Source organism: Dermacentor andersoni, chromosome 11 (genome assembly GCF_023375885.2).
Source record: "Dermacentor andersoni chromosome 11, qqDerAnde1_hic_scaffold, whole genome shotgun sequence".
NCBI classification, from domain to species: domain Eukaryota; kingdom Metazoa; phylum Arthropoda; class Arachnida; order Ixodida; family Ixodidae; genus Dermacentor; species Dermacentor andersoni.
In genome coordinates this window covers 51,128,533-51,155,452 of record NC_092824.1, presented here as the reverse complement: position 1 = coordinate 51,155,452, position 26,920 = coordinate 51,128,533, and the positions used below count along the sequence as shown (strand labels likewise).

The window sequence follows — 26,920 nt, the reverse complement described above, 5'->3', positions numbered from 1 at the left end:
TGCCGCGGGCCCTATACTGAAAGCGATGATCTTACGTGACTGACGGATGGTCGGGTTTCCTCGTTGGGTAGGCATAGAAATGGTTACGCATTTAAAGAAGTCAGTTTCTCCCGAAAGGCATCGTTTGCTTACGGAACATCACGGTGACGGTCACGGTGGGAATGTGCGTTGAATCTCTAATTGCTATGGCAACAATAATGCAGACCGCACGCACTGTGCGAGTCGGTCTTAAGCGAATCTGTGGGTGAAGCGACAAGACGAAACAGCGTGTCCCGGTAAAAGACGCGCAGTGAACTTTGGTTGACGAAGGTAATCCGCAGCCGTCTTCCAAGCCGGTGGAGAAACTCCGACACAGAACTACCACCGACCACAGCGTCTAAGGCTTCAGATTCAATTCACAGCTCTCGCGCCAAAGTACGTGGGTCTCAAAGAGCAAGTTTGTGTTGAGAGGATTGAAGTACTCTTGCGATTGACGCTAAATGATCTTCCAATCAATGAATCGGAGGAGTAAAGAAATAAATTAGGTTTATAAAAAAAGGAATGGCGCGTTTGTAGGCGCCTATTTAGTGCAGTGAGAATGTTTAGGTAGCGCTTGTTGCTTCACTGCGTAATTCCGAATCGAACGGAGCCAGTCACCGGCACATCTGTAGGGGCAGTACAGATTGCTTTGTGTATACGCCGACTCGATAATGCTTGTGCGCTATCCTGCGTCGAGAAATTTGGCAAGAAAACCGCCGCAACGATCAACAAGTTCGAGAGCGTTCGCTAAGAATGCCTCGCTTTAAAAAAGCCGAAGTTCCAACCGGCACGGCGAGGCACCGATTGCGATAGAAAATTATTGGATAGCTGTGCGAAGTAAGGATACTAGCTTTATTCGCCGTATAAGCTTGTAAACATTCGCGTACTAACTAAATTAACAATGATTGAGCGTGACTCAAAGTTGAGCGTAACTCAACGAGGACGTAGAAACAGACACACGGAGACAGCGTTGTCTTTGTTTGTCTGCTTCTTTCTACGACCTTGTTCAGTCGCGCTTACACATTTTATCACGGATTCAAACCGACTAGCCCGTCAACGTGTTTTAAGTAAATTAACCAGCATGCTGTCACGCGCGCACAGGTAAACATGAACACACATGGCTAGATGACAGCGGAAACTGTCTGTGAAAACCCTGGAGTGAGGTATCGCGGCAGCAGCCGCAAGTCCTTCGTGCATCTGTCGCTTCACCGCGTACGAAACGTCGAATGCACAGTGCCTACGAAGCTAGTGGCATTAAGTACACTCTGCAAACATCGCAGATCACTTTGAAGATGAGGTCCACGGGGGTGCTCGCTTCAGTCACGTCGCACACCGCTTTCAAGACACACGAGTGCAGGCAATGCGTCCCTACCGCGTCCGCCAAAGCGTCTACTATGGGGTCCGCGATTGGCGTGGCCAACGCTGTAGTAGACGTTGTGGTTGTCTCCACTCTGTACGGTGCGGCGGGTGAGGAGGACATCGTTGCACCATAGCAGACGCCGGAGAACGTCGTCCCTCCTGCCTCGCCTCAACACCCTGCAAGCGTCCTTCCCTTCTTTAGATCACTGTCATCATCAACACCCTGACTCGCGCGCTACAGGAGAGGGCACGCATTCGGGCCGCGTTCCTCCCTCGCGCACGCGAGATTGAACCGCGTTCGCCTGCTCACCCTTACACGCTTTCACTCATGCGGAACCTCACGGCGACGGCGACGGCAGAAATGCGTCTGGAGTGTCCATATAATTGGTATCGCAATGAAAAAAGTTAGCACGAAAGTGGTTGCCTCAGTGTAAAGACATGGCAGATTCACGAATTGGACCTTGCAGAGAAACTCGTATAGTCATCGGAGCATGGATCAAACGCAACCGCCACCGGGCCTTCCACAGTCCATGTCACCGCCGCAACTCGATGAAAATCAACCACAGCTAGATGGACAACAGCCGCAACCAGGTGAAGAGGTCCAGGTGCAGCCGGGTGAACAGGCGCCACCGCCGCCGGGTGAACAACCGCAGCAGCCGAGAGAAGAGCTCGTGCCGGACGGCCGCCACAGCTGGCTGGTGGCGGTCGCAGCGGCGTGCAACGTCTTCTGCTGCTCCCTGCTGCGTCGCGCCATGCCGGTGATGTTCCTCGCGGTGGGAGACGCGTTCGCCACCACCTCCAAAGGCGCGGTCGCCTGGATGAACGCCTTCATCTACAGCCTGGCATACACGCTGTGTGAGCGCTGATAACTTAGCGTTGAATGATGCCGTACGATTATGTGGCGCCATCGGTTTAGTAGAAATCGACACGCTTTCCCGTCTCAGTGTGGTCCCTCCGGGCGCAACTATATCTATTGAGCGTTGGGCCGGGAGTGTCTATAGAAACGAGTGATCTGAATAACGTCGAAAATACGTTTATACTTCTGTCCTCATTGTGAGTTCTTTACGCGCTGTTATTTGACGCTCATGAATAACCAACTAGCCGGAATTCCTGGTCATCTGAGATGAGACAAAGCGATATTTGGTTGCGTAATTTCTTTCTTGCTGCTGCTATGAAAAGGAGAGTAACAGAGCTGTACGTTGGTCATGTTGGTACCCGAACTTCGATAACATCTTTAGCGCCAGCGGACAAGGACAAAAGGGAGACGCCCGCTGTGAATGCACCCTTCTTGCAAGAAATACTCCGTACTCCTTGCTCCCTAATGCGAAATTTGAGCACAGCACTCTCTGTTTTCATTTCGCGACATTTTGGCTGGCGCGGACAATCTGTCTCGTGCAGTACGTTGCAAAAGGAGCGACGTGTTGCGCGACTGCCTCGCTAACCTGGAGATCGCGAGAGGCAGCGAGTGGGCACGATTCACAGCAGCCACCGCCAACAAACCTCAAAGACAACGCGCGCTTCTCTGACGCCATCTAGTAGCCATCGTCACCGCACTACACGTCTCACCCTTTCGCCATACCCTCCTCCTCCGCTTTCCGCCTCGTAGTTCCACGCCACCCTCCTATTCCACTTTCCTCCTCGCGTTCTTCCTTCCCCGCTGCGCTCCGGTTTCGCTCTTTCATCTTTAGCTCTGTTCGTTTGCTCGGTTACTTTGACGCCGACGTTCGCCGCAGGAACGGGTACCCAAGAGATACGCTCTAAAACTGAAGAGTTCTGAACGCTTACGAAAAGCTCAAAAAGCACTGGCAAAAAGCTCAAAAACGTTGTAGCCTTCTTGAAAGAAAATTCTGACAGGTTTTTCTGCATTCTCTTTTGACATCCAGGATTTGCATTACTCATTGCTTCATAATAAACTAGTAACTTGCGTGGAAGAGGAAATTGTGATTTCGGTGCAGTTGCCTTTCAGAATTCATGTGGGTTATCCGTCCACGACTTTCCAGCTTTGCTTCGCTTTTATCTGAAGTCGACATATGCGGAATGGAATGATGCTGTATTTGGTGTCTACATGGCTTATACTTGGTGCCTGTACTTAGCCCGTCATAACAGAAGCTTGCCAGATGCATTAATTTTTTTCAGCCAATTTAAGGTATTCAGATATGTCGATGAACGTTTAGTTATTTTTAATCTGGACGCAAATTTTACAGTGGATAGATGATAAAATTTTTGCTGAAGTCCTCAATCCACTAACAGTGACGGTCGAATCGCCCGCCGAAGGAGCGCTGCTGTTTTTAGGTATCCAGCTTTTAGGTATCCATGTTGGATATGTAAGCTTACAGCTTATAAGCCCTTGTTACCGTACAACTCCACTTATTAAAAACTTCTAAAAATGAGCATTGCTAATCTATGCCTTGGAAATTCTTCAAAATATTCGTGCCCTAACAGTATTTACACAAGCTTGAAGAATCAATTGCAACGGTTGTCTACAGCAGGGTTTCCGAAGCCTTTGCATGTTTCTGTAGCAGAGGGTTTGCTGGAGCGATCTCGTGTAGAAAATTGCTTTCGGGATACAGCGAATGAATAGACGTAATACAAACGAAAGGTAGCAGGTGTAGCCTATCTTCTCAGGACGGTACGCGTCTTAAAAACAGTTCTAATCGTGTGAAAACAGTTCATTTTTCAGCTCCAGAAAAACTTAGCAATGTGTGTACGTCGCCAAACCCGTAGCAAAAATCGGCGGTTGGCTGTCCCAAAATGCATAGAAACCCTATTGTGGATTGCGAAAAGTCAGTGGTGTACGAGTTGCCACTGCCCTGTGGTATGAAGTGCATACGGGACACACGGGACGGTGCCTTAATAATGGCTCAAGAGAGCATAGTTCAAATGCGGGAGAAAAAAAAATTCACCGACGATTACGACACTCCCTGATGCGAATTTTGAGCGCAGCTGTTTGGGTGTTTTGAATTCCGGATATATCGTGGCAAAGAATTTGATTCCGAAATACATTGTCCTCTCGGCGGTGGCGCAGAGCCTTTGCTCGGGCAGCTCGTTCAGCAGCAGCGGAAGCTACGAAGCATTTCCACCAGCTGCGTCGCTCGTTGTTGAGAAGGAAAGCGCTAACACGGGAATACGTAGTTAGAGCGGAGTGTACTCTCTAGCGGCGGCGACGCAGGCAACGTAGCGCATTCGCAGTGGGTCCCAAACCCACACCAACGTTTCGTTTCCATATATGGTAACGGTGGACGCGCTCGCCGCATGCCTGGTCGCCGCCGTGGAGCACGTACGTCATGCGGGGCACTCCACTTTCCTCCTCACCGTGACCTCTCGTCATACTCTCTTGCTCTTTCCTTCCTCCTCATGCTTCCGCTGCACCCTCCTCCTCCGCTTTGCTCCTCGCGCTTTCTTCGCTCTCGCCGCCTTCCATCTCCCGCTGCCCTCTACGTTCGCTCTTTCATCCTTCGTTGTGCTTTCGCGCGGTCACAGCGAAGGACGCCGACGCTCAACGCAGACACGGCCACCTGAGAGCTGCCCTCTAAAATTACCGCGACGTCCATCTGTCTGTTCAATGTCATGAATGCGGATGCGTTCCTTTGTTTGGTGATTGCGTTGCTTTGGCCAGGCACAGAGATAAAGATGTGCGCGAAATTAGAGGCACGTGCAGGCTATCAATCTGAGTGGTCAAAGCTGCGTAAGCGCCGCGTCTACCGACCTCTTAGATAAAGAAGCCGTCTTTTTGGAAAGCTCAGTTCGACGTATTGATCAGGTGTGGTGCTACTGTGCATGGTGTGTAAGGTTGGTTATTTTCTGGGAATAAATATTCAAGATAGCGCATTGTGTTGTCAACGTCTCCCTTCTGTCCTGGTCCGGTGGCGCTAAAGTTGTAATCCAAGTAACACAAGAACATTAGGATCGAAACGGTTGACCTGGACGCTACCACGTTGTTACGCAGTCACGATATAGTTAAGGCACCCTACGAGAGCCGCCCTGTAAACTTAAGGGAGCCCGCTATGCCGCAAGCATGCGTCGTCATGGAAGCCAGTGTTCGTAATTCGTTAAGGCGGTAATGTTATAAAGACACCAACGCTATGCTAAACCTCTCTCTACTAACACGTGGACGATACGAGTATCAAACCGGCGTGTTTGAGGTATTTACTTTAAGCGAAGCACTCTTCGCCTATGCCTAATTCTTGGCACTTTGCGGAAGGCGGGGGCTGTCTCACCTCGCCCAATTAAAGAAAGAGCAAGTAATGTGTGACGATGTGGGAATGGAACCTCTGCCTTCGAGCACGATAGCCGAGTGATGTAACGAATAGGCGTGCTTTGCTGCGGCGATGGCTACGAGACGGCGGCAGGGTAGCGCGCGTCGTCTGTGTAGAAACAAAGCGCTGGATGAGCGGAGGTCTGTCTGCGGCGGCTGCTGTTAGTCGCGCCCACGCGTCACGATTAGCTGGCAGTCGCGCCCACACTTCGCTCCGTTTGCCAATATATCGAGAAATGAAAACACGTATACAGCTGCACTCAAATTTCGCATTAGCGATTGCATCGTGATCTTCGGTGAATTTCTTTTTTACATACGCTCAAGAGTCAAGAGACGAAGGCATTACCGAGTAGAATGTTCAAATAAAATATCCGTAATGCGCAGAAAAAATTGGCAAAAACACGTGATAAACGGCAGTCTTGAAGGTGTTGGAATGGCGCGCTACACCTTAGTCACGATCAAACGCGGCAAGAATTATTGAACATAGATACGCGGCTACCAAAAAAAGAGAAAGAAAAAGAAACCAAACAAAAAAATAAAAGAAATCAGAAAAACAGAAAGGGAAATAAAGAACAAGAAATGAATGAATTAATAATACTTTAGATAATTACCTAATAAAGTACTAATTAGCTCTCTAACCTTGGGGCGCATACTGTGATTGCGAAATTGAAGCAGAGCAGTGGCGAGGCAGCGCTTAGCCGAAATTCTAAGAATATGTAGCGCCACTTTCCAGCCATCTATCGGTTTCTAGCATCTGATCAAAAACTGCATTTAGGAATTCAGCGAACTTATTGTGGAAATCTTCCTCGTTGCTAATGTCTGCCTTGTCGCGTATTGCCTATCCACAAAGAAGCGGCGGGGACACAGATGTCTTCTTGTTTTTTTAAAGTGTGTCTCACTTCAGAAAAAAGAAAGAATTGATATACTTGTGCGCTGTTTCCAGCAAAACGATTTGCTGAAGTTAGCACGCGCGTCATACGCTTCCTCAGTTCGTGCTTTATTAAGTGCGCACTATTCCAAGCAATGAGTAATGTTATAGCTTTGTCCAAATCAGGGTGAATCACGTGAACTTGAGCGAAATAGTTTCCGGTTGGCGGCCGCCCTGCCTATAGCTCACCTCTCACCCTCACACGTTCGCAGCGCCCGTTGTGACCGTTCAGTGCCGGACCATGCCGCTGAAGGTTCTGTCCATCGGAGGCGCCCTGTTGGTCGGCGTGGGCCAAATAGTGTGCTTCGCCCTCGGCAGCCTTGCCCTTCTGGTGCCAGTGATAGGACTCTGCTGCGGTACGTCTCGGCAGGCTTTGTCCATCGCGGCAACGGTTTGCAGGATCGAGCGCGCTGAACGGATCTGGTTGCGAGCCGGTTTTGAGAAGAATACTTTGGGGATAGCACTTTGTGGTTATACAGTATTCCGCGAAACTCGTCTGGCTAGATGTCTCTCCGCAGATATGCGTGTAGCCAACGGCAAAACGCTTGTCGGCTTCCACAAAGGTGGTCGGAGCACTACCCTAAATCTGTCCTAGTATCTCCTCTTAAGTCGCAAATTGTGATACGCCTAGGGTCACGCTATATAATGGCTTTTAATTAAGGGGTAAACTGTTTACAATTAAGCGTTACGGTTGACATCTAAACTTGTCTTAATGGAGATCTACGGTGCGTTTAGCATCCGCAGAATTAGCACAGTAGGTTAATTATGAGAGACGCCGTGCAGGATGGCTCCGGGTTAAATTTGACTTCCTGGGTTTTCTTTTTATCATGCCCCCCCCCCCCCCTTCCCAATTCACCGTACAAGAAAATTTTGGGATCGAGCCCGCGGCCATGTGCACAGCAGAGCAACGCCTCTTAGCCATGCACGGAGCTACTATACCACGGAGGGCCACAAATTGATTGTGTTAAATATACGGGGTGATTACTTAGGTTTTATGGAACTTCTTTTAAAGATCGCCTGTTGCAGATAGCATAGTTCTTTCCTTAAGCTGGATAATTAGAAAAGGCAGACATTACTCGCACGAGAAATTAATAATAATAATAATAATATACAGAATGAGAGTGGGCGTAAGGGTATAAAAGCCGCATGCAGCGGCTTGAAAAAGCCCCATTACGCCCCACATGACAGTATGACGAGTAGACAGCTTAGTCATGACAAACGCAGAGAAATACTGGAAACATTGGAATGCATTGCGAAATTTGTGAGCGTACAAGGGCAAAAATACAGTAGGGATCAGTAAGAAAATTACGTACAAAATTGAGAACAGCCTTAGCGCATTTGTTAACATTCTGTGATGTAAGAAACAATAGCGCGACATACAAAAAACAGAACGAAACACCATACATTAGTGCAGAAACGGCAAAACACTAATTAACTTATTTTTCGATATTTCATCCAGTGAGATGTTACTCGGTTCAAGTGTGCTAAGGTAATAGGGAAGTTTATAGGCGCTTGATTGAAATCGGTACACAGTCCGACAAAACTGTGTAGACCAAGCGCTGCAACGGCTTACATTATACATGGGCACGTGGCTTTGAAGGTTTAATAGTGTCAACATATCTGCGTAGTTTGTTCTAATAGCATTCTTGTTCATAAGAATTAATCTGAAAGCATAAAGATTAGGCACTTGAATGATGTTCAACTCGGAATAATAGCTTTCTGTGTGGGCATACCATGGTATGTTAGCAATTAATCTTGTCGCACGTTTCTGTGTAACAATCTTGGATAAATTATGTTTCGTACTTGTGCCCCAGACAGTGTGGCAATAGTTAAGTATTGGAACTAAGATAGCGTTGTAGAATAATAGTTTAATTCTTGTTGATAGCACATACCGTTGATGACATAGCACCCCATTCACTTTGTTCATTTTTGATCGTCTGTTATTAATTTGGGCATCCCTATTAAGCAATTCCGAGAAGGTTACTCCCAGAAATTTGATACTACGCACGAGTCCAATATAGTTGTCCCCAAACCTAAGCATAATATCTTTTACAACTTTGTTTTTCGCTCGAAATACCATGGCTTTAGTTTTGCTTGTGTTCACCTTTAGGTAATTTTCCTACGACCACTGACACATGTATTACAAAAACTCATTACCTGTAGAGGATAAGTCATTTTCTCTACTACCCGTAATGAGCACCGTAAGGTCATCAGCGTAGGCAGTAAGGTTCACCGGTAGCTTAGTGTAAAATATATCATTTAAGTAAACTAAAAACAACAAAGGGTCTAAGATGCTGCCTTGCGGCACGCCCGATTTTATGTATTGGCCATCAGGCAGAGCATCATTGTGTGCTACAATTTGTTTACGATGTTGAAGGTATGACCGTATCAAATAATTAGGAATCCCTCTTATACCATAGTGGTTTAGTTTATTTACTAACAAGTCATGATTGATTAAATCAAAGGCTTTGGAAAAGTCAACATAAATTACGAGGACATGGAGCTTCTCTTCAAACGGATTTATGATGAGTTCCTTTTGCTTGAGCAGTGCCAACTCAGTGGATCTTTTTGGTCTAAACCCAAACTGATCATTCGACAAAACGGAATGCTTATTTGAAAAATTATTCTCGTGTGAATAATTTTCTCTGCGCCTTTAGAAATTACCGGTAGAATAGAAATTGGCCTATAATTTGACAATTCAGAGGTATCGCCTCCTTTGTGTATCACGATTTTTGCAATCTGCATCTGGTTAGGAAATACCCCACTACTGAGAAAAAGGTTAAATATGTATGTTAAGATTGGGGCTAACAAATCAATTACATACTTTAGAGGTTTTATTTGAAAACCGTTAATATCTAAAGCCCTACTGTTTTTAAGATTTCTGAATACAGAAATTGTCATTTTTGGTTAAAGGGGAGAGAAACATCGACATCGAGACTCCTGGTGCTTGGTGAATTGACGTATTTTTTGAATTAGTAGGAGAGCATACTGTATTTGTGCTATTTACAAAGAAATCGTTTGAGGCATTTGAGAAATCCTGCCTTGTCAGCGCAGCACCATCGCGCATAATGCAGTTTGGACAACTGTTGTAGCGACGTCCAAGTAGTTAACCTAGTTGATTCCATCGATGCTGAGAGTTCGTGCTAGAATTACCTGAGGATTAATAGCTGAAGTATTCATACTTGGCTTGACGTAGTTCTGTGTTCAAGTTATTGCGATATTTCTTATATTAAGACAATTTCACGGAATCCTTGTATTTAACGAATTGCGCATATAGTTTCGTTCTTCTTTCTATTTTTTTTTTTCAATAAGGCATTCGTATATCCATGGTTTCTTCGATTTTCGTTTGCGACAGCATTGTAAAGGAAAGTAGTTTTGATATATGTGGTTTAACGCAATCATTAGTGCATCGTACGCAACATCTGCGTCAGGTAGCGACAATATATGGGAGAAGTCGGCTGTACATATTTCATTACGAAAGGTGTCGAGGGAACTTGAATCAGTGCTGCGATAATAAGACACCGGTGATTTAGAAGCATGTTTAGAGTTGGTATTAGCAATAAAGGCAAATACAGTAAAATGATCACTTATATCAGTTATCAAAGTTCCGGAAGTTATAGTGCTTTTATCCTTGTTAGTGATAATTAAATCCAAAGTAGTTGAAGTGGAACAAGTTACGCGCGTTGGTACAGTAATTAAATTCACAAGAACATAATAATCAAATAAAGAAGCAAATTCTGTCTGCTCCGGTGACGGAGTTCGGATATCAATATTCATATCACCGGAAAGGTAGAGCACGTGCTCATTTATAGACACATAATCAAAAGGGGCTTCTAACAACGAAAAAAATTTTTTTTCAAGTTTTCCGTCTGGAGGGCGGTAGACAACACAAAATATATTTTTGTTACTCTGAACGGTTGACACTTCACAGTCCGGAGTGCAGAACGTGAATTTCTCAAGTATTGTTGCAGGAAGCGAATTCGCAATTTACAGGGATACACCACCCCCTCTTCGAGTTTGCCTGTTATTAGCAAAGTTAATATAATTGTTTAGCACAAATTATGTTGAATCATAGTGGCACCGTGTTTCAGTAAACATTATTGCATGGAAAGAAAATTTAAGGGAAGTAAACAGGCTATGTATTTCATCAGCCTTGTTGCACACATAACGACAGTTCATATGAAAAACAGCAATGCTATTTTCACAGTAAACGCTATCTAGATCTGCGATAGAAGAAAGTTCGAGGCAGCTCATGGGGGCATCCATGTTTTTAGCTCGTTTTATTCAAATCATTCCACCTAGTGATCCTTAGTCTGGCACTGTTTTCAGATTTGCGGGCATAAATGGGCCCATCACGCACCCAAACAAACTTCCAGTTCGTTTCACGCTTTTTGGCAATGGCCTGCACAAGAAGGCGCTTCCTTTCAGGACACAGGTGCTCATTGACGTAAATGGGCACAGATTTAGAAAACCCAAGTTCACTAGCCGTTAGTCGCTTTCGTCTTCCTTTCTCCAGCACAGCATTTCGTTTCCTTCGGAGTGCAAACTGGACAATAAGGCTCTTTCCAGTTCGGCTTCCTGGTACTGAAACCAGGTGGCACACGTCAATATCAGACGGTGATATGTATTCCCCAATACAGTCACCAAGCATCATCATGATTTCCGTCAGTTTTTTATTAGCATTCACTGGAATTCCTTTTATTTCTATATTGGCGTTTCGCGAGTACTGTTCGCAGTCCTCGATTCGAAACTAGTTCGATTTCGTTTGACTTCCTATTTGATAACAACGTGACTTTAGGTTGTCATTTTCAGTGCGCAATTGTTTATTTTCTTCTAGAACTGCTTTCACATGAGTTACCATATCATCAAATTTGTCATCAGTAATGTTTAGATTAGCTTTTACTTCTCTGAGTTCATTTCGAAAGGCTCGTTCCAGAGAATCTTTCAAATTCTTGAGGTCGATCCTAATTTGTCCCTTCAGGTCCTCAGGGGCACATACCGATTCTTTGCTTATTTTTGCCATGATGACCGGCAGTAAGTTACAACAAACACTGGTATGCTATCGTATGGCAGCAGTGTCGTGGCATAATTTCAAGTGTAGTGTAGAAGTTACAAAAGGAGTAAACAGATTTCACCAACCTGCAGCAAAAAGATACTGCTGTCAGTCCATGCGAATGATCCAGTGCTGTGCACGCCACTGCTGTGATTTGGTCGGTGCCCGGCAAGGTCCCGGTATTTGTAGCCTTTTCGCTGAAGACGTCAAAATGTTTCAGCAAACCAGCAGCATGGAACTTGACCGCACGTGGCAGGTAGGCCCAGGACGTAGATAGAAGACGGGTGATCAGAATAAACTGATTACCGACCCTGCAGCAAAAAGATACTGCTGTCAGTCCATGCGAATGATCCAGTGCTGTTCACGCCACTGCTGCCAAATTGAAACACATATTCATGTAATTTACAAAAATTCACTAATTCACTTCTTAATTACACCATAGCACATAGTGCAATACAATATGTAGCCGATGAGCTTGCAAGACTTATCCACTTTAAATGAATTTCCCAGATAGCACCAGTTTCGAGATTGTTTCGCGAAGTGTGGAACGAAACACACGGGCATCTTCTGTTTCAAGCAATTTCGACCGCAATTATTCTTAAGCACCCTGCATTTAAACGGATCGAAGCTAAATTTAGGAATATATCTATACGGAACCCATTGAATGCTCTTCGTGACCGGCTGCGGCGATCAGAGGGGCACTTGACGGAATCGTAATTCTATCCGTATGCGTGCTTGTTTGCATGGTCGCACACGACGTGTGTGCCTTGTGTATGTCGTCGCAGGCCTTGGCGCCGCCGTGTCGATGGTCGTCAACGAGACGGTGGTGCATCTCCACTTCGAGGCGGAGCGTCGCAAGGCCCTGTCCATCTACCGGGCGGCCTTCTCGCTGTCGGCCATCGCGTACCCCTTGGTGCTCGGGCTGCTGGTGAGCGAGTACGGACTGGACGGCGCGTTGCTCGTGACCGGCGCCATATCGCTCAACGCCCTGGCCGGCTCCCTCCTCATGGCCAGGTACGGTCGCCTCGCGATGTGGCTCCGCCGGTGATGGATGTATTCGCACGTACCAGTCTGCTATATAGATTCGCAGAGGAAGAAGTGTGGTTTCAAAAAAAAAAATGTGTGCCATGAAGTCACGTGTCATGTGAATGCTTCGCAGTTTTCTTCGTTTACGGGGGTGCGCTAGTATTAGCTACGGCTACTATAACACCGCTAGTTACTCTCTCTCTCTCTCTGGCGTCACCTTTCACGGCGCGGCGTGAGGCGCGAAGGCCCATTAGGATGCGAGGGGAAAGGGGCAGATTAGAGGGGAGGAATTCACCTGTAAGTTGGAGGCGCCGGTCCCAGGAGGCTTCGTGGTCAGTGATGTTACAAACTTTTCTGATCCCCCCTTGTCTTGATGTCTATTCTTTACGCTATGTATATATAGAGTACGTGACAGCATATTTTAACCGATGTTTACTGATAGCTGTACGTTGATACTGTCATCCTCTTTAGGGCGACACTGTACCCGGTGACATTTTAATGTGTACGCGTTCTTTGGCGAGTACTCCTGCAAAATGCGTTATGTCACGCTAAATGCGTAATGCCTTGTACCTGCACCAAAGTGCGTAATTTCCTAAGTTAAGTCATTTAATCATTATAATATTGCTAATGTACATAATTGGTAGCTTCATAAGGGACAAGGAACAATTGAAAACAAATATCGATCAAAGAGAAAACCATTCATGCGTGTTAGCATGAGAAAAAAAAAACAACCTGTGTAAACTTGTACTGTAAATATTTCTCTCCTTTCAATTCAATCCCTTGCATTGTATGCTTGTAGAATGTGTTTTTTATGTATTTATATCATCCTTCAATGTACCTCATATGATTCCATGTATTTCATAATTCATATGCACTTCTTTTCTTTGAACGTATTTAATTACATTACTGTATGAACGTATTCCCTCCTGCCTGGATCACAAGTTGGCCTGCAGCATTCTGTAAATAAATAAAAAAAAATTCTTGTCAGGCCGCTTTGAAAGCTTACTTTTTCGCAGTACGGGTTTGTGTGCAAAGAAGCCCGCTGTGGAGCAGCCGAGTATAATTATAACTGATTGGTATATGTGATAATAGTTTATAATTATTAATAAATGCTTAGTGATTCTTACAGAAACTGGTGACGTCGCCATCGCCGAGTCAAGGTCGTAACATAACATAAAAAATAAAAATAAGGTATAAATTGAAGAAAAGGGAAAAACCAGCTGTGGCGAAACCGTTTGTGACGGCGTTCCGGCTCATTTGATACGAACGCTTTGAAGGGGCCATGCAGCTTCCTGGAAACTCATTATACACCTTCCAGAACACTGATTTCATTTGTTTGGCACCGGAGAAGCGCTGGGTAGACATGCATAAGCTATGAAAAGCAAGTTAGTAAATCGAAGTAACAGCCGAACCAAAGAATGCTTACGCATTAGTAAACAATTTTCAGCAATCCTGCAGCATTTTTATGTAAAGAAGTCAAAGTATTTGCCTTTCTCGCTGCGCTATTTTTGCTAAACATTCATCACAAAATGACAAGTTGTCGACCGTATCGTTCAATATAAAACTTCGCACTGTTATGTGCTGGTTCTCCAAGAAAAAAAAGCAACATTGAAGTTGTTTGCGCTTATGGCTGTTGCCAGTAGAAAAGCTGTCTACTGTCGAGACAGACGACGATGATGACGATGGTATGAGCCGCCCTTTCGAAGGTGTCACGGGAGCAATTTTTTTATAGTTTTCTAAATTCATATGAATGCTTTCATATGCTATAGTTATCATAATCAAAGTAGAAGGTAACTTAATGTCGCCTCAACGTGGCGTTGTTACTTCCTTTCAACGACCTTCCAACCGCCTCTCAATGCTAGAACAAAACTGTGGTTGGGGCTAGTTAGTACATAGCAAATTAAGGTGAAAAATTCAGCGCGAACACCAAGGACAAACCACAGCATCAGATATGGATACTATGACATTCTGAGCGCAACGTGCTCAATGGTTTATGCCCCGTTACCACGTGCTACGCACGAATTACCTTTATCAGAAAAGAAATGTTCTATGGCTGCCTAAGTTGAGGCTACTGTCCCATGAAAAATCCTAATAACAACCCTTCTGATTATTGCGATGCATGGACTCGGCTACCACTTATCTTCGGGTGACATTGAAGTACGCTCAGTGCGACCAAGCGAGGAGTGAGGAACTAAAGACTGAGAGAACACTAGTACAAAAAAAAAAAGAAAGCGAACATCTGGCTACGTACCTTTTTATTGCAAACAATGCTGTTGCATCCCCCATGTGGTTGCATCCACAAGCGCCAGCATGATGAACATCATTGTTGCGAGCCTTTAAAGAGTACCGGCATAATATCTCCAACTCGTCATATTTTGGGGTAAATGAAGGCACATGCCCAGAAAGGAATACTCGGAAGCGTCAGCGCAAGCTGAAAAAAAAAAAAATGAGTACTCGTTTCTAAGAGCGTGCTTCTGTTTCGGTATCCAGTAGGTCGACGGGTCATGACTAGTGTTCTAGAAACATTCTAGAACACTATTGCCACGATCTTATGATACACTGGCTCGCTCCGTTTATGATATCGCAGCGGCTGCTACACTTGAGCGCAGGCAGAAAAGACATGCATTGTTATTGTTCATTCTTTTTTAATGAAAAATGTCCTTGGAACTAACCTTATTCCTTCGCGACGTCAGCAGATTTTATCTGTGTCGTGACGTCACGATATTATCAATGACCCCAGGTTGGGTATTTTGAGACCAACGTACAACTTCAAGTACCATCATGTTGCGTCCTTTGTCATTATACAAACGAGACAAAGGACGAGAAAAAGAAAAGGGGGGGGGGGACGAAGACAAGCCCTTACTTGCAACTTTCACTTCCAAAGTTGAACAAGTTAAATCCGGGGGTTTTACGTGCCATAATCATGATTATGGCATGTAAACGCTGTACTCGGGGACTCCGGAATTTCGACCCCCATGGAGTGCACGGTATACGGCGACTTCCAAAGCTTGAAGTCAACGCCTGTCTGCGTCCCCTCTCTTTTTCTTGGCGTCCTTTCTCTCGTTTCGTACTCTTTAACAAGATGGAACACCAACTACAGCCCGGTCACATACCTTGCTGCAGTTTACCTGTCAAATTAAAGTATCTGATAAGTGCATGCCAGCCTTCGTAGTTGCAAAGTGTCATCCTTTTACCGTGACAAGCGCGTGGCAGAGCTTCTGAAATTTCAATAGTATAAGTCAGTGCTTCGTTATTCAGTGGGAACAGTGAACGCTTGCTAAGACCCACCGCGAATCAATCAATCAATCAATCAATCAATCAATCAATCAATCAATCAATCAATCAATCAATCAATCAATCAATCAATCAATCAATCAATCAATCAATCAATCAATCAATCAATCAATCAATCGTTTATTAATCAAAGAAGATCAAGTGTGTGGCGGGGAAAAGCAGCTTCACTGCAGCTCGACTGAGCGCGGTCCCCTGTGTTACAATTCGGCAGTGAGCATCACTGGCCCATGCGCCGTTAAGGTGACGTGACACAAATCTAGGCACTGCACGAGAAATACTTTCCTTCTATCACTTTCTTTTTTCCCACTGCTCTCTTGCGCCGCCCTCCACAGGCCTCCGTGGATGTCTCCGAGCGACCCCGTGCCATCGATACACCGGCCAGAGAACGCGGATGCCCAGCCTGCGGCCGAATTAGAGCAGGGCATCAAGGCAGACGCCTCCGAGAAGCAGGATGCATCAAAGGTGCTTTGCATTGCACTCGAGGCGCGCTCGGCCTGTCTCAATGCTGACCCCGGGTGTGACGGCTCTTGCGTGGCCCATGTGACCGCGAACCCGCGCTCCGAGTGTCGCGTGAGCTGATGCCGGGGAGAGGGTGACGGCAAGGGCGAAGGCTGGCGCCTCTATGCGGTGCTTCTCTTCCCGCGTGCCAAGTGTTGGAGGTCACGTGACATGCTTATTGTCGGAGGCATGCGGCACGCTTGATTGTAGGAGGGAACGTTCGCTTTGGGAGTAGCGCGAGCGCTTCCAGCTGCCGGCGCTCCTCTCCACGCGAGCTGTTGTGGCAGCGTATGAGTGAATGAAATGAGTAAAAACTTTATCGTTAATAAATGGGAGCCGCTAGGTTAGGGAGCCCTCAGTCCTGGAATGCTCGCGGTTATTCGAGTGAACTTTGTTCACCGGCGTTCTTACGTTCACCTACGCATTACTCAACGTGACGAAACTAAAGAAAATCAACACAATTACCAGAAAGGCATATACGCAGGCGATGGTCCTGCCGATCAGTACGTCCACAGAACGCCTACGACGACTAGCTGTGCAGAACACGGCCGAGGAGCTGATCGAGACATATTTATCCAGTCAGCGAACAAGGCTGGCGGTTACGGAAGCGGGGAGGTCCATCCTCTTACGCCTTGGGCTCTCTGCCATTCTCAGCCAACCGCCGCCTCAGAATGTGAGCTTACCCCACACCATCTGGAGCAACATCACTGTATGTCCTCTACCTCGCAACATGCACCGAGTGAACACAGCAGAACAAAGGGAGGCCCGGGCCCTGGCCATACACAAGCGATACGGCACTTTACCCTCTACAGCCAATACGGACGCGGGTGCTTATCCCAGACGCGCAGCCACAACAGCCACCGTAGTCGTCAACAACGAACACCGGAGCAGCATTTCGCTCACACGAAACAATCTCCTCCAAGCTGAGGAAGCGGTCATAGTCCTCGCCCTCTCCCAAACAGAGGTTGAAGTCATAGTGATCGACTCCTGACAGGCGTGCCGCAACTTTGCTGGTGGCAGAATTCATACCACTACGCTCCAGATCATCAATCAAAAGCCGCCAAAGAGATCAGTGATGATCATCTGGGCGCCAGCTCATCACAGCATTCCTGGCAAGGAGGTCACCAACCACGTGGCTCGAGATTTGACCCACAGAGCCGACGCCGAGGAATCTGAATCCGGGCGCATGCACTCTCTAGTCTCGTACAAAGACATCACACAACACTACAAGCTAACCCGCAGAACGTATGCAACCCCACACAAGTCACTACCTAGAGAGTAGGAGCGATTCCTCCGAGCTCTACAGGTTAATACATTCCGCCACCCAGCCAGAAATCACCTCATAGCCCCTACACAATTCTCTCCGCAATGCCGCTTCAGCGCAGAGCCCGGGTCCGTCAGGCACATAGTAGGGGGCAGCAGAGCGGCAACATTAAATCCTCCGATCCGTTACCCCACCAAGGAGCTTTGGGAGAGAGCCTTCGCCAGCTCCGACATCGATGATCGGCAACGGCTAATTGAGAGGCTCCAAGACGCGGCCCGAGCTCAAGGCATTCTGGAATGAGGACGCCTCTCCAAAGCTGCATTTACCTAATAAAATGTTTATTCTCTCTCTCTCTCATGCCCTCGTAAGGCACAGGCTACAAGCTGTGCTCAGATTCATCAGTGGTTCATACTAGCGTAAGCAAGCAAAAATTTATCCCCGTAACGCAGAGGCTACAAGTACTAAGCAAAGTGCAGAGAACGGTGCATACATTCTTTGGACTCACGCATATAAGATAAAAAACGGCATGCGCTTTAATAAAGAGCAAGCAAAAAATATGCAAACCACATAATTAATGATAAGGCGCTCCTGATAACAATGCGAAGGAGGTAGCGTTCCCCGCATACGTTTCCTGGTAAATATTACTGTTGCGCAAGCTGACCCGGCGACGGCAGCTTGCGACGTGGGAGTGACGTCACTATATCCTTTCGTATATATAAGATAACCAGCCTAGCAACTGATTTCAGTGTAGTTGCACCACCGCTATGGGCGACGGTGTGGTGTCAAAATTATCATTACTCCCATAACTACCATACCTCTAAAATAGTATTACGTACCTTCACTCTAAAGCCACAAAGAATTGAATCTCCCCCCCCCCCCCCCCCCCCCCCGTCCTCCCGGCAGTTCTAGTGGTGGTTTTCAACAGCTTCGCTGGACATCCATTTTCACAGGGCCGGGATGGCGACTTCAATTCTTTTTTCAACGTGCACGTAACTCTAAGTAAACGGGCGTTTTTGCGTTTCGTTCTGGTTGAAATGCGACCGCCGCAGCCAACGACCTATATGTCATAGTCAATATATGAGCTACCGCGGCGGCTTGGTAAAATCAATAATTGGGCAATACGTAATCTTGTCGGGAGGTAAACTCACATTCAGTTCAATTCTGTAAGGATGGAGGATAGACTGGAGAAATGAGTTTCTTGACATTGCCTCCATTATAGCGCGCATATTGTGATTACGCCTATATGCGGGCAAAGCAGCAGTTCTGAGAGATCGCTCATCTGCTATTTTAGGGGCCCGGCTTTTACATCAATGTAAAAACATGAGAAAGGTCGCTTCAAATGCCTTTGCTCAGCAAGCAAGATCAACGCAGCGTAGTTTTTCCCGACGCCTGGCTTCGGTTATCACCAGGGAAAAATAACTAGGTGCAATGGGAACATATGGAACATATGGCTACATCGAAATCAGAAAAAACATTTACTATGCAGATCGAACCCACATGTTCGAATCTGAGAAGCGAAGCTTTCTCGAAGCGCTGGAATAAATGTCGTGCAACTGGTCACACTGTGCACAGCGTTTTACACCACGTAGCAATTACCTGTCTGCCATTGAAGACAGCAAGGCGCGGCCCTCTTTGTTGTGACACTGTATCCAGGGTGCATCCGCTGACTAGAGCGGATGGATCCTCGAGACAGTGGAACAGCCAAAATACAATTTGCTCCCAATAAAAGCCGAACAAGCAGACATGCCAAACCACAAACCCTAGAAAAGTAGGCCTATAGGAAGGTTCGTTTTCCTAAAAAAATTGCGCTCTAGATGACGTATATTTGATTCGGTGAAGATATATTACGCACCATTCGCTTTATCGCTGAGTAATTCTGTAGAAAACAGAGCCAGCAGTCAGGATAGCTGTAAGGGTAGTAAATATGCTAGCGCTGTCTTGCGCATGAGCCATTGGGCAGGATACGGGGTACGCCACGCAAGCATTGTTTTAACACCGGCTGAACCGGCACGACGGTAATCGTGCTTCTTGCCTGCGCATGGGACCTGAATATAATAGTGAAACAAATTGCAGAAGATTTATTTCGGGGCCTACTCTGATTTCCCTATTCGAATACATGTTTCAATCAATCAATCAATCAATCAATCAATCAATCAATCAATTTTATTAAAACTTTGATTATTCATAAAGGCATATAAAGCTATGACAGGCTGGATGTAAAACGCAGAAATGTTTTTAACCAACTGTTGAACCGATTTGAATAACACTTGCTGGATTTGAGAAGAGAAATATAATTTCTAGTAACTTCAGTAAGCAGAATTTTTATCTAGAGCTTCGAATGTCTTACGAAAGCACCCCAAACTGGTAAGCTTAAGAAAGTCATTAAAGCACGAAGTTTACAAATCTGGCACTCTGCACTAGAAACGGATGTCTCACTTCTGTAAACTGCAACTTTTAGAGCATATATAATGGAGACAAGTGTGAAGCAGGAACTTACAGTTATAACGAAAATTTTTTTTGCAATGTTTACAGGCGTCTTGAAAAGGTCTGTTCCCGAACTGGTCGCACATTTCAGAGCGCTGCATGATACATCAGTTTTGTGTGCGTTAGATGTATAAAGTTAAGTTTACAGAATTCTGACATGTTTATGTAACTGAATTATATTTGTAAGCTTGATAGATAGTTTTCATTTTGTAGCTGTCAAAAATTTTTTAGAAAACATTGACGGCCTAAATCAGTATATGGCTTCCTGTGGTCATTACAGATTTTAGCGTTTTCTTTTAAATGCAATGAACTTCATAAAAAATCAGTGCAGTGGTTGCTGAGAAAAACGATTTCTCAGTTTGCATGTATTTAGATAGGAGTCCGCGGATAGGAGTCCTAATTAGCCCCCAGCGAACAAGGCTTACGTGTGTAATACGAAACGTCTAATCCTCGGACTAAATCCTGTCGTCGTCGTTCTTTGTCTTCCTTGTTTAGCCTATCTTGGTAAGGGCTGCGAGACCACATGCCGACATCGAAACATATGCATACCGCATTGATTTAAACGCACCGCATGTGTGTACATTGTTGAAGCTACGTTACATTTCACTGATTGCACACAGGATTGCGCGCGATCTTTGCTACCCTTAGGACTTCCCTATCTGTGTTGCACAGGGATATACCTCCAGCTTCGCACTGTACGTTCTTTATTATGTAGTGGATATATTACGCTCTCCTCGCTCCTTGTATATTGGGCACTGTATTCCATGTACAGAATGTGAACCACTCTGCTTTGTTCTCTTTAGGTGAATATGAAGTGCACCGCTAACACACGTCACGTCATAAAGTAGGTATTCTATTATTAGCAGGCATTACATCGTTAGCCATTGTAATATTAAAATGCATTACTGTGGAATCGATCATTCTTAATTGGCATATGTCCTTGTTGAAGAAACCGCTGGTCGATGCATATTAAACAGATGTCGGTGGCGGCCGAAGACCAGTTGAACGCGATGAATCCCGGACTGGTTTCGGGCGGCGTCTCGGGAGGAACGTCGGTCGATCCCGGCACGATCGGTACCACGGGAGGTGACGGCACGGCGGCCACCTCGGCAGCCCAGGCCGATGGAGAGCAGGCCGCCGCGGTGCTCGAAGGCCAAGCCAACGCCGATCAGCAGCCCGAGGGGGCCGCAGCGGAGCCGCCTAAGCTGGCGTCGCATACCGGAGTCGGGGGGGTGAGCATATGGTTTGTTACGTGGCCTCCGAGAGCGGCAGGCGCAGCGCCAAGTCACGGGAGTGCGGAGGAATTAAAAGAAGTTGCAATTTCGCCCGAAAGGCGAAGCATCTACTGCGATGGAAGATTAGTCGACAGCTAGCCATGCGAATAAGGGATAGCAGTTTTATCAGCCGTATAAACTCGTCAACATAGGCATACTAACTAAATTAACAAGCGTGCTGTCACGCGCGCACAAGCCAACACGAACACATCTCGCTCGATGACCGCGGAAACTCGCTTTCAAAACGCTGGAGGGAAGAAGTGCGGCAGCAGCAGCGAGCGAATTGACCTTCGTGCTGCGTCTCGCATCAGCGCGAACTCAACGAGCGTGCGCTCCGCCACTGATTCCAGACTTTCATTCGCCCGAAACCTCTCGTGTAACAACACGTCGTTATGTTACAGAAATGCTACAGAAATTCCGAGAATCGTCTATGCGCAGGCATTCTTTCGTTCGGCAGTTACTTCGCTTTTCCTTACTTGGTTTTCCTAGCTTACGCATGTTTAGTTTGTTTCAGTTTCAGTTTATTGATGCGATTGAAATCTTTTACAGAAATAGTAACTCTAGGAGGTCCCATAGTCAACGACTGGGGAGGGACTCGGCGCCTCTCCGGTGCCAAAGAAATGAAATCTGTGTACTGAACGGTGGGGAGATGAGTTGCCAGGAAGGTGCAAGGCCTTTTCAAGCTATCGTATCAACTGAGCCGGAACGCCGTTACAACCGGTTTCATCTCAGCTGTTTTAAGGGCCCCGTGTCGCGTAAATTCCGGCGTCGGTGTTGGCGTCCAGCGATGGCGTCACCGTGATTGAATATTCCCGCGTATATTTGCGTATATGCATATGCCACGCCTTGCTATGTGGCGCGCGGTACATGTGAGTTGCGACACTGTTCTATAGCTAAGGTTGCTCATACCTTGTCCTACATTTTTGACAAGTTATTCCTCGGCATTTTGAGAATGACAACCCACAAACAGATGACATCTGTATGCCTTTTATGTTAGGTCTTCTCAGACAGAAATAGAAGCGCGAACCAATAACACAAACCTGAAAATTACGTAACGTTCTTGGCGCAGCTGTGCAAGAACTTCGGGATTGGCCCACGCAGGAGGCCGCGTTTCTACTGGAAAGCTCATCTTCTTGCATAGCGTTCGCCGCGAGCATTTCCCTGTAAAAGTAACGTTTACAAGCTGCAGTTGCTGGGAGGCGTGAGAAGCAGTCGGGCATCTTTGAATGCTATCGCGCACCACTCTTAAAGACGAAGCTTAAGCATCCTCCAACTTCTTCTAGCTATTTTATTCCGATAACAATTATATGGACTTATATATATTATATAAATATATGAAAATATGGACACTCCAGGCGCATTTCTGCCATTGCCATCGGCATCGCCGTGATGTTTTCATTTTATTTTCTCTTGTTACTTTTTTTGTTACCTCGTGTACGCGGCGACGGCAGCATCACCTGCTCCTTTTTTACCGCAATCAATCATTTATTAATATATTACTATTAAACTGTTATCACATGTACCAATCAGTTATATTTATACCCAACTGCCCCAAAGCAGGCTTCTTTGCACACACGCTTATAATACTGGAAAGTAAGCTTTCAAGGCGGCCTGACGAAAACGTCTTTCTCTGATCAATATTTTTTTTCTCTATCAATTGTTCGTTATCGCTTATAAAGCTACTAATCATCTCCATTAACACTATTATAACGATTAAATGGCTAAACGTCGCAAGTTAAACCATCTTTATGCAGATATAAGGCATTACACTTAGCGTGACAGACAGATCTTGCTGGCGTACTCTCCGAGGAATGCTTATGCATTAAAAATTGCTGGATTGAGTGCGTGCGATCGAGTGATACGAGCGAGTAGCGAAAGTGATGGCGCGAATGACGGTGCAAGATAGTGACACGAGTAGTGTGACACAGTATGCGACGTCACGCGCAGTAATACACTCGATGAAGAAAGGGGATAAACAGTTTTGACATGACATGCAAGAAATACGTAAGGTCATGAAATTTTCAATTACGTCAAGGCAGCACTTGTCCCCATCCCAATAAAGGGAGCGATATCTATCTATCTATCTATCTATCTATCTATCTATCTATCTATCTATCTATCTATCTATCTATCTATCTATCTATCTATCTATCTATCTATCTATCTATCTATCTATCTATCTATCTATCTATCTATCTATCTATCTATCTATCTATCTATCTATCTATCTATCTATCTATCTATCTATCTATCTATCTATCTATCTATCTATCTATCTATCTATCTATCTATCTATCTATCTATCTATCTATCTATCTATCTATCTATCTATCTATCTATCTATCTATCTATCTATCTATCTATCTATCTATCTATCTATCTATCTATCTATCTATCTATCTATCTATCTATCTATCTATCTATCTATCTATCTATCTATCTATCTATCTATCTATCTATCTATCTATCTATCTATCTATCTATCTATCTATCTATCTATCTATCTATCTATCTATCTATCTATCTATCTATCTATCTATCTATGATGGAGGCCGCTCTGGACAGTACGGTGGCCAAAACACTGGCTGCACACGGCGCGCTCACGTCGCTGTCGGTCACGGCCGGCGCGCTCATCTACGACTACGCCATGGACGGGGACCCGGCGCGCTCTCGTTCGGCCACCCTCGCTTTGCTCTCGTACGGCGCTGGCGACCTGGTCGGACGCTTGTGTTACGAGGCCCTTCTTGGCGACGGCGAGCACCGGAAGGTAAACACGAACACTCGACCGTGCATACGCTTGCTGAAGGCGGCGAGGACAAGGCTCGCGTCTGTACCATAAGTGACTGTTTGCGAATGAACCACCAACACGGCGGTAACAGTCACGTGAGGCCTTATACTGTTGCATTCGCGGACGTCGCCGTTCTTTATCGTAGTCGGAGTGGTGGCCTTAAGTAACGTCATCTTCGTCATGCCATTCCGTTTTTTGAAAGCTAGCACAAGTAGCTAGGACAGCGTGCGAGCATGGAAAGTGATAACGATGACCCGCAATGGATTCGTTGCAATGCACGCTGTGACGCCCCAGGGTGACGGAAACGAACGACTAGGTTACGTCAGTCTGCTGCATCTGTCTTAACGCTGTCGAGCTAAGTTTACAATTATAGTGAAGGCCTCTTGAAGTGGCTGAGGTGTAAAACCTGCGAAGACCGGTGTGTCTTCGTAAAACGCAAATTGCGGAATGTGATACGCGCGAGTCATAAAAACATCAGTAGTCTGTAACGAGTAGTCGGTTAGCAGCACGATATGCTAGAATCAAAATGTAAGACAAAGATTTTTAAACCTGATACGGGTTTCTTAAAAAAAAATGCCGCTGCATTATTATTTTGTTTTACACTTCGCCGTTGGAATTAGACGTCAAGGGAAGAACGACGGGAAATAACGTTTTGACGGGATAGCGTTAAGGGGCCCCGTGTGACAGAAAATCCGGTGTCGGCTTCGGCGAAGTTTTCTGTGAGAGAAAATTTCCGTATGTATTTAGCTATCTGTATACACGCCATACCTTCGTATGTGACATGCGGTATGGGGATGGCATATTGCCGCACAATATCTATGAATAGAGTTACTCATATCCTGTCTTAACATTCTTGATGAAGTTATTCCTTGGAATTCTGAAACGACAGCCCACAAACAATTGTCATGAACAAAACACCGACAGCGCATGGCTTTTATGTTAGATCTGTTCCTATTTAAATATTAAAACTGCGAAACAATAACAGAAACGGGATAATGACGTAATTTTTTTTGCCGCGACTGTACACTACCTCTGGGATCGGCTCATGCAAGAGGCCGCGTTTCTACCAGAAGGTCGCCTTCGTGCATAGCTTTCGCCGCCAGCTTTTGCGGCTAACCGTTATGGTTACATAAGTTGTAGTTTCCGGGAAGCCTGAGAAACAGTCAGCCATCTTTGAAAGGTATCGCGTTCCACTCTTAAGCTTTCTCCATATTATTTCATGTCAGAAGTCGGGAAGCACTGGGAACAAAATATAATGTATACGTCCGAAGACATTGTGTGCATAGAAGACTGTCCAGGTCCAGCACGTACACGTTTGTTTTCAACACAAATAACGGCGTTTATGTCAATAAAAGCAGCACGACGCTGTGAGGCATGGATATACGCACAGGAGCCTGTTACAAGCGTCAGTAGTGCCAGTGATGACGTTTCGAAGGCAATGTAACGATTCTAAAGCGCAAAGTAACGCATAGATGCTGTGCCCAAACGTTCACTTGCAAATATTTGCATGCCTTGCACCGGAGGGCAGGTGTTGCCCTGAGAAGGGTGGAAATTCGACCTTGTGTGGACGACATACTGCAGGCAAACAAAGAAAGGAACGAAAAGAAAATTGGAGGACGCTTAAGCTTCGCCTTCAAGAGTGGAATGCGATAACGTCATCGCACCCCGTTCGCACCGCCCACTCGTTCTCTCGGCAGGCTCTTGACGAGACGAAGGGGAGAAGCAGGCGAGTGGCGCGCCACCTGTCAAGGCAGCACCGTACATTGCGAGGAGGGGGTCTTCTGTGTTTGCCGCAAGATGGCTCTGCGTGTGCGTCAAGCGCAGTAGAAATGTAGCGGAAACGTACTTCACTACTCGTTTAACTGCGACTTCTGCAATTTACATGCTCATAATTACGGATATACACCGCAGTATACCTTTCTACGGCGTGTTTCTAAGTCAAGACCGCATTCAGTAGACGCGCTTTTGTCGCGAATTGAACCATCGAACTGAGTAGTAGCGGCTCAGTAGTAGCGTCTCTGGCTCACACTCCTGAGACCCTGGTTCGATTACCACCCAGCCCAGCTTGCAAGTTGTTTTTATTTATGAATTGCCTTCTGGGATTTTTCGCTCACGGCCAACGCCGCCGACACCGGTTTTTTTTTTGCGGCACGAGCTCGCGTTAAAAATAGGAGAAAAACGTGGATAAAGAGTGCGCATGTGTTGCCTCCACATCCTTTTCGCGCTTTCTTGGCAGCAGGTGTTGGCACTTCAGGCAATGTGAGCATAATAAAGAATACAAGGCGACTTATACGGATACTGTGCAGATATCTATAACGTCCAACGCATACCAGTGCCAGTGACGACGTCTTTAAGGCGATACAAACGTCTTAAACACAGAGTGACATACGAATGATACATGCCCGAAATGCTCGCATCCAACACGAACGCGCCCGTCACCGGTGCAGGTGATGGCGGTGCAGGCGTTCCTGCAGGGCGGCGTCCTCTTTCTCATGGCGATGACCAACGAGGTGTTCCTGCTGGCGCCGGTCGGCTTCGGCCTGGGCGGCATCAGCAGCACGCTGGACCTGCTGCCCGTGCCGGTGCTGCAGCGCTACATCGAACCGGACGCCGTGGAACGCCAGCTGGGAATATGCCGGGCCGCCTCGGGCATCGGATGCCTGCTCGGACCGGTGTTTG

The 26,920-nt window shown here is 46.1% G+C and overlaps 1 protein-coding gene across 1 annotated transcript; it reads left to right on the top strand.

The window, feature by feature from the left end:
- The first annotated feature begins 1,852 nt into the window (after positions 1-1,852).
- LOC126518188 (monocarboxylate transporter 9-like) lies at positions 1,853-16,512 on the top strand. The gene is made up of 4 exons (XM_050168033.3): positions 1,853-2,232; positions 6,773-6,916; positions 12,399-12,627; positions 16,266-16,512. Exons 1-4 carry the CDS (start codon positions 1,869-1,871, stop codon positions 16,510-16,512), a joined length of 984 nt encoding a protein of 327 aa, XP_050023990.2. The 5' UTR covers positions 1,853-1,868.
- The last annotated feature ends 10,408 nt before the right edge of the window (positions 16,513-26,920 follow it).

What these genes read in the sequence shown, in the direction of transcription:
- LOC126518188 (XM_050168033.3), top strand. Translation starts at nt 1,869, where the DNA reads ATGGATCAAACGCAACCGCCACCGGGCCTTCCACAGTCCATGTCACCG. An exon ending in CAGCCTGGCATACACGCTGT is followed by an intron (nt 2,233 to 6,772) that starts GTGAGCGCTGAT and finishes ACACGTTCGCAG; the next exon opens with CGCCCGTTGTGACCGTTCAG. An exon ending in AGTGATAGGACTCTGCTGCG is followed by an intron (nt 6,917 to 12,398) that starts GTACGTCTCGGC and finishes ATGTCGTCGCAG; the next exon opens with GCCTTGGCGCCGCCGTGTCG.